The sequence below is a fragment of the Carcharhinus amblyrhynchos genome, chromosome 14 (assembly GCF_965287045.1).
Source record: "Carcharhinus amblyrhynchos chromosome 14, sCarAmb.v2.hapA, whole genome shotgun sequence".
NCBI classification, from domain to species: domain Eukaryota; kingdom Metazoa; phylum Chordata; class Chondrichthyes; order Carcharhiniformes; family Carcharhinidae; genus Carcharhinus; species Carcharhinus amblyrhynchos.
Window position 1 is genome coordinate 27942851 of NC_137337.1, and position 8250 is coordinate 27951100.

Consider the following 8250-nt stretch of genomic DNA (forward strand, 5'->3'; position numbering starts at 1 on the left):
GTCTACATAACGCTTTTTCTTGCACCTTTTGGAAGCCCCATGTACACCTTATTGGTAACAATTAACTTTATTCTTTCTAATGAGGTTAGTTTTCTTAACTAGTCCACACCTGTCCAACTCTGCTAATTTTGTCCTGGGTTAATGTTTCTAAAAGCTTTCTACAACTCTGATAAACCAACTTCACTGTAGTTGCTGGGTTTATCTTGACAGCCTTACTGAAGGGCATAATATGTACAATTTTTCAGTCCTCTAGCACCACTCCTATACTTAAGGATCAGAAGATTGAGGTAGCATTGTCTGTTTGGTTAAAAAAAGTGGGCAATGTACTTCAGATGAAAATTCCCAATCTTGACTTCCCACCCACTACACCCCTCCTCAATCTATCTCAGGCAATATCCAATTTATATGCTTCCAAATCTTCAACTGATTTCCCATTCGTTAATGCTCTCATTTCTCCCTACCTTTAAGATTCTCTTCCAGTCCTATGCCGGTGCCCAAATTTTCTACTCTTGCAACCTTGATCTACTGTGCCCACAACTGGAATTTCCTTAGTTCTTTGTCGTTCCCTAGCTTCAGCTACATCTGTCCACCTTTACCTTTGAAAATCATCTCTAATGTCCATCTCATGCTCAGCTCCAAGTTCCAACTGAAATAGCAGTGCAAAGTGCCATTTGGTAGATCTCATCAATGAAAATCTCCAATGGAGACTGGAAAATGCTGAATGTAATTCCTAATGTTTGCACCCCCTTTTTTGAAAAAAAAACAAGGATTAGAGAATCATAAACCAGTAGTTTAAATTTAAGCTCCACATGAATTTTAGCAAAAACCATGGTAGTGGGTCTTACACTTCTCTCAGGAAGGCCAAATTGCTGTGGCAACATGGAGCTTGTAGTCTGCAGTTAAAGAACATGATGGCAGAGGTTTCAACTTTCTTTTGCTCCCATAGCTGATGGGAATCTCTCCTGCTGTTACTGCCTGCCACCGTCATGTGCTAGAAGGATATGCAGCTTGATATGAAATATATTACGAACATATTCACCTTAGCCAGCAAGTCCTAAGTAGGACTTGATGCTGGAGCTTCTTACACACACCACAAAACCTCCAAGTAAAATATTACTATATCTTAATAAGATAAACATTAGCATGAAAGCTAAAGTGATTCAAAAATAATTTTATTACAAATTGGTTTTGGTATTAAAAATGTCATTCACATATAGAAATTAAAATAAATTTTAACAAACAAGGTTTTTTGTACTGTATACTTGCTAAAGTTAATTAACTTGAATTCAACAAAAATAGGTGTTATAATACATAACTAGAACTATTTAAAATTAACTGTTCCTGAGAAGTCTACAGAATTACTAAATAACTCCTGCAGACTTAATTACAAATCATTTCATGGTCACAGAAATTACCAAGTTTCATTGGATGGCCATCAGCAAACATTCAAGTTATTTTATGATTTGGTATAAAATGTAACAGTGCAAACCAATCTCAAATACAATATACTGCAGCTTTAAGAATATAACCCAATCCTGGTATTGCAGGAGTCTGAACAAAAATATTAAATTAGTTACTGTACAATAAAGTTGAAGTTTCCTTCCTAAACAGATCAAACATTGCTTTAATCAAGTTGATATAACTCAGTATTCTGGAAATTGAATGCAGAATGTGTTCTGTGGTCACTAATAATCTTAACACTTGCATCAGCAGGATTGATTTCCTCAAGAATTTGAGGTGCTGCTGTAGGCTTAGCAAATTCAAGAGAGTCGCCACTTTTCTGGTCACTTGGAAGATCATCTTCATCAAGTACATTATCATCTACTTTTACACACCTTTTGAATTTAACTGACTTTTTACATTTCACGGATCCTGGATCTACAACATGCGTCATACTGAGCTGTGAGGGTGGTATAATTGACTGACTTTTAACTTCAATCTCACTATTACATTTACTCCCATCAACAGGAGTCAAACAGTTACTGCTAATCAACTGATCCATCTCATCCCTTAGAATTTTCATTCCAGTTCCTTCTGCTGCGTTAGATGCCTGTGTAAAATTATTGCCAGTGTCTGACTCTGCAACTAAGTGCTCGAGGTTAGACACAAACTCCACAGCATCATTTTCCAAAGGTGTTTCCTTCTCCAATCTGTTATCCCCTGCAGTAGATTCAGAGAAGCAGATTTCTTTTGCATGCTGCTTAGCTTTACAAGTTTCACTGTGGTTGATTCTATCTGGCTTCAGAGAAGCTCCAGGAGAGTTGGTGTTATTAGCCCCTTGTTGCTGAAATTATAAAACTGACATTAGTATTTATCTGAATTAGAACTTGAAAATGTTAAAATTGTAAAATAAATCGCATCATCGATCAATTACCAATTTGCAAGGCCTCTGAACAAATGCAGCAAGGGATTTGGTAGATTTAATTTTACATAGCAATCGTTCCATGGTATCATTTAACTGTTTCTGCAGTTACCTCTTTGTTGGCTTTGAGGGAAATGATTGAGATGTGGAATGCCATTAATAATTACAGGATTAACAAAAGTTGTCATGACAATGATGTCACATAGTAATTTCAAAACATCTTCACAATGCATTACTAAAACACAAGTAGAATAGAAATCTGGAAAGCACAGCCTGAAGTAGATCCAACAGTAACTTTCAAAATGGAAATAGATGCATAATTGAAAAGGAAATGCAATGATAAGAGGAAAGAGCAAGGAGTTTGGGACAAATTGGGCAGCTCTTTTAAAATGTTGCACGGGACCAAATAGCCTCTTACAAGATTCAAAAACAGAAAATGCTGGAAAATCTCAGCAGGTCTAACACCATCTGTGGAGACAGAATAGAGCCAATGTTTTGAGTCTGGATGTCCCTTTAGAGTTTAGAGCTTTGAGTCCTCTATAATATACTCTAGCATTTTCCCTACTAATATTAAACTAACCAGTCTTTAATACCCTGTTTTCTTCCCCTTTCTTTTTTTTAAAAAAATAGTGAGGTTACATTTGCCACCATCCAATTTGCTGGAATTATTCCAGAATTTTGAAAGATGACAACCAGCATATCCACAATTTCCACAGCCACCTTCTTTTGTGCCCAGAGATGTAGATTATTGGGCTCTGGGGATTTATTGGCCTTTATCCCTCCAGCAGTTTGTTTAGTAAGACTTATTTCCTTCAATACCTCTTTCACTAGACCCTTCATTCCTTCACATTTCTGGGAAGTTATTTGTGTCTTCCACTGTGGAGATAGACTAGTAGTTTAATTGCTCTGCCATTTTTGTTCCCTATTATAAATTCTCCTGTTTTTATCTACAGACGTTTGTCTTCCCTAATCTTTTTCTTTTCATATACTTATAGGAGCCTTTACAGTCCACTTTCATGCTACTCTCATACTCTATTTTCCCCTTTTAATCAATCTCTCACTGTACAAAACGTTACTCTAAAAAGAGAAGCACATTTTTTGTGTTTGATCATGATTCATTACTTGCTTAAAATACTTGGTTCAGGTGGTGGTTATTTGAATACATTTTACATAAAAACATCTGATACCAATTTGGTCTGTTTCTTGGTTATGTTAATTATACTGATGTAGTTCAGGTAACAAAGATTTTCATTTTCTGCTAAAATACAATGTATTTAGGTGGTGTATTGATAGGTGGCTGATGGACTGTCTGGCCATCAGCAATACTAGATACTTCGAGAGTACTTCTTTCCAAAAGGAAGATGGTTAGAGTCAGTCCCAGGTCTGACCAAGTTTGTGCACCGCTAGGTGAAATTAGTTGGGATAGGAGTCTGGAATTTTTCTTTGTTAAACACTGACACCCAAGCAAAATCCCTTTAAGTTCATACGTTTGGATATCGGGCAAGGATGGGATCAGACTAACTGTAACAATCACTGCAGGTTCACAAAGGAACAACGGTCATTTAGATGATAGTAGATGACAACTTGGACTCATCCTTCAGCAAAGACGAAAGATGGAAATAGCAAAAGAAAATGCAAGCAAAGAATACACACAAGTTGATATGGAGCAACCTACTTATGCTCTGTGAAACATTTCCACAACCTTTGTGTTCTTTTTAATTGGTTGTTGAAGAAAAGGATCATTTGTAAATGGCACTTTTTAAAATTTGACTTTTAGAATTTGATTTTACATAACCTACCTTTGAATGAAAAACGAGGCCACTTTCACTGACTTCTGCCACATTAATTACTATTGGATGTTCCTCAGTTACTTCATTTGGGACTGGATCCTCCTTCAAGGAAGCACTCAGGAATTGATCAACATTTTCTGAAGTTACAAATAACTTCTTCTAAACAGAAAGAATGCTTCATGTTCACATATTCAGTACAGGACATCTGACAAAAGCAAACTGCATTATGCATCCACTTTTACAAATAGTACTCTTGTTAGAATACACAATTCTTTCAAATCTAAATCTAACTTAATTAATTCTTAAAGTATATTTTAATATGCAGCATCTTTACAAAAGGAGTAAACCTAGATATTTAGTAAAAGTGGATTTATTTTGTATTATATAGTATAAATCTGTTTTATAAAATGTATAATCTTTTAGTACATACAGGGAAGCAAACAAACTGATAGTGTTAAGAAACTTGACACATCAACTTCACTTCCAATTGGCCAAGTATCTTTGTAATTTACATTTACACACATTCAAATTACAAGTGGAAGGCTAATCAGCCTGAATTATCACATAGTATAACCACAATGTCTTTTTAAAAGTTTTTGCCACTCAATTGTATAATTAGCTTATGCAACACATCATGGACGTATGACAAGATGAAGGAGCAGATTGAATAACTACACCAACAAGAAGTCTTTTTGAAAGCTGCTGTGTTGATAATTTTCCATGCGAGGCATCATTCTATTATGCTGTATTTGCTGCTCACACTGCAGTCTCCTTTAAAATATGGAGTCCAAACTCAGATTGAGTGATGGTTTTGCTCAAAATCTCCATTCTGGTTGCAGTTTTACCTTTCTGTGGTGGCACTTTAACTTCCTCTCCTTTTCCCATTTTGACTTCTCCAATTTTCATGTCCAATACTCTTCAAATCATGCTCAACGCTAACAATAGGAACGGTATCAGCTGTGTAGAACACTCTTTGGCCCCAGGGTGAGAGAGTAACTTCAGACCTTGATTACATCCTTCTTATTTTCTGATTAAATCACCCACATTTGCTTATGCTTACAAGGGTTAGGGACATCTAAATACTTCTACAACCAAACAGGCTGACAAAGATTTTGAAAGAATAAAGAATGGGCTGGAAACAAATAAAACTTTGCCTGGGAAATTAGGCTTCAACAGGAGCACCTTAACTAGAATTAGCTTCCAGCTTCTTTGTTAATGAAAATCTAGAAATTAACCGATTAACCCATTTTATTAAGATAGCGAAATGGTAAAATCCAAATGCTTCTCATATTTATGGCCCACTACTTTCCCCCTAAAATTCCCCACTGGTTACTTACAACAAATCTGGTTAAGAGATGGATGTACATTACATGCATGTGTGCTGATGTAATAAGCTAAAGGTACAACTGACTGGCAAAAACTTTTAATATGCGTGCTAAAACTGTGTTTGCAATGAGCAGACATTTCTGAAATCAGTTTCCAGTAGGAGGTGGTGCAAAGGTATTGCAATGTGTATTATTTAAAGGGACCCTAGTTATATTTAGCTAGAGTTGTGAGGTTTACATTTTTTATATTTATGAAATATCAGTTAGCTATGTGGCAAAGCTACAACTGCATTAATATTGCTATCATACTGATAGTTCTTGGAAGGTTACTGGACACCAAGAATTGCTCGTGTAAATACCAAGGTATTATTTATCTCGGACATGGCCGATATTATTTGCTTTTACATAATTTTTTTTAAAAAATCATTTTGAATGCTCCTTTAAGTGCCTACTTTACCTTTCAATAATCGAGTGGCTTGATCCCAAAATAAACATTAGGTGATTTTAAAATGTTTTCAGCATTTCTTTTACAAAAGCTGTCAACAAAAGGGTAAATATTCAGGACAGAAGAATGAATGTAACATCATGTTTTGTTTACATCTGATTTCTGGGACTGGAACTGTTACCTGTAAACAGCTGCAAGTATCTCCAGCGTGAAAGCTCTGCCACATGCCTCGACACTCAGGTGATTTTATTAGCACCACTGCAGCATTCTCCTTTGATATATTAAGTATACTTTCTGCAGTGTCCAGCTGATGCTCTGGAGGAAACTGAACAATCAGGGAATACAAGGTGTCAGAGTCTTGTGTCCCAAATATAACACTACATTCCTCAGTATGAAGTACTAACTTGAAACTCTCTTCGTTAATATTTTGCACATGCAGTAACAATGTAATAGAGTCTTCATTTTGATGGTAGTGGAAATCAGGACACACTGGTTTAGTTTCCTTTAAATAGTTATCTAAGCAGAATTCAGTGTTTGCAGGTGACTCTCTTTGGAGATGGTCAGATTCATCTGACTGGAGATGATCAGTTACTTGCCCACCTGCAGAATGATTGCATGCCTTTTCCTTAGTCCCAGGGAAGTCCTGACCGCGCAAAGCAACTGTATCTTCTTTGGCATCATTTTTCTGTTCATCAGAATCTACCTCCGAAAGAATTTTGGGGCAAGCAATCACATCATTTGTTTGTACAAAATTATTTGAAACCAATGCAGTGTCTTCAAGTTCTGACTCAGTAGATGTTTTTATTTGGCCCAATTCAGGGTGTTCATTGTTCTGAGATGTTTCCAAATTGGGACAAGCAATCATATTTGCTTTTACAAAATTGCTTGAAACTGACAGAACTTCCTCAACTTCTGACTTAGTCGATGTTTTTATTTGGCTAAGTTCAGGATGTTCATTGTTCTGTGGCGTTTCCAAATTGAAACCTTCAAAGGCACTAACCAGTTCAGACTCACCTTCCGATTTTAAGCAAGCATCAGAGCACTCTCCATTTTGTTGATGGGAATATCCTTCAAGCTGATGTAATTCTGATTCACAGAGTGACTGGGCACTCTCTGTGGACTCACCGTTCTTCATTGTTTGATCAAGGTCGTCACTGTGATCTTGGTTGATTTCTGTGACACAGGCTTGCTTCACAGGTAGCACAGGCAAAGTAACTACAAGCTGTCTCTTGGCTTTGTTAAATTTGGCCGACCCTTGATTTTCATCTACGGGATATGGCAGAGGCAACTCAAGCTTGTAAGCTGGCTTCTGCGACTCCAAACTCAACAGTTTCTCGGTGACATCTAAACAAGCAGCTTCAGCAGACTTGAGCAAGGGGAGGTCGATGGTGACCACCAGTTCTTTCGGTCTGGTGCTGGGAGCGGCGTCCCGAGCGTATCGGTAATCTTGCAAATCGACGTGCGATCTGTAAACGATGGAGTGTTTGGGTTGGGTAAATTTGCTGTCTTGCACATTTGCGTTCTTGCCTTTGGCTGCAGCTTGTGAACTCTTGCTCGTTGCTTTAACTTTCGCGCCAGGGGCATGTGCTGACTTTGGAGGATCAAAGGGGTAAGGATACCTGAGCGGGTCGTCATCCCCTTCTTCTGGAGGGGGCTGTCTGGGACCACCGGGGATGGGTTTGCGAATGACGGCGGCGTCAGGCAACCCCTTGTACTTCATCTTTAAAGTCTTAACGTTTCTGGGATCCAGTTTCGCGTCCAGCTGCTGCTCGATCACCTCGATGGCGGTTTGGTCCAGCATTGTTTTGAACTTGCTGTTTTTGCCGGCCATGTACAGGGTGTCGGGGTGAAAAACCACATCGTAAATCATGTGCTTCCTGCCACCGGGTCCCAGGTCCTCCCTGCCGGGGGCCAGACTGTAAGGGAGGGACCAGTGCTGCCCCGCCGCCCCGCCATCCCCCTGGCCGGCCCGGCACGTAGGCTTGTGGATCAGCTCGTTGCTGCAGACGTTGATGAAACACTTCTTGTCGCCGTTGAGGCTGGTTTTGAGGACGTAGCCGGGGCGGGGGTGCACGAACTGGATGTCCACCCCCCTCTCCCGCTCCAGCTGGCTGATCTCCTCCTCGTACTTCTGCCTGTTCTCCGGGCTGGAGATCTCCTCCGCGTACTCGCACAGCATCTTCCTGAACTTCTCATCTTTGAAGGCCTTGGCGAAGCGGTCCACCTCGTCCGGGGTCAGGTCCAGCTCCTCCAGCCGGGAGCTGGACGACATCTTCCAACCTCCACTGCCACCGAGCCCGATCGCAGCACAACCCTCAACCGCCAGCC

The 8250-nt window shown here is 39.2% G+C and overlaps 1 protein-coding gene across 2 annotated transcripts; it reads right to left on the bottom strand.

Moving 5' to 3' along the window:
* Nucleotides 1–1210: 1210 nt before the first annotated feature.
* On the bottom strand, nucleotides 1211–8250 carry dnaaf2 (dynein axonemal assembly factor 2). Of its 2 annotated transcripts, none has more exons than XM_080202482.1 (3): nucleotides 6104–8250; nucleotides 4162–4308; nucleotides 1211–2284 (listed from the first exon to the last, which is right to left on the bottom strand). In XM_080202482.1, the coding sequence occupies exons 1-3, from the start codon at nucleotides 8192–8194 to the stop codon at nucleotides 1625–1627; spliced, it is 2898 nt and encodes a 965-aa protein (XP_080058608.1). In that variant the 5' UTR covers nucleotides 8195–8250; the 3' UTR covers nucleotides 1211–1624. The 2 variants fall into 2 exon arrangements, with proteins under 2 accessions (XP_080058608.1, XP_080058607.1); XM_080202481.1 differs by having other exon boundaries at nucleotides 4162–4311.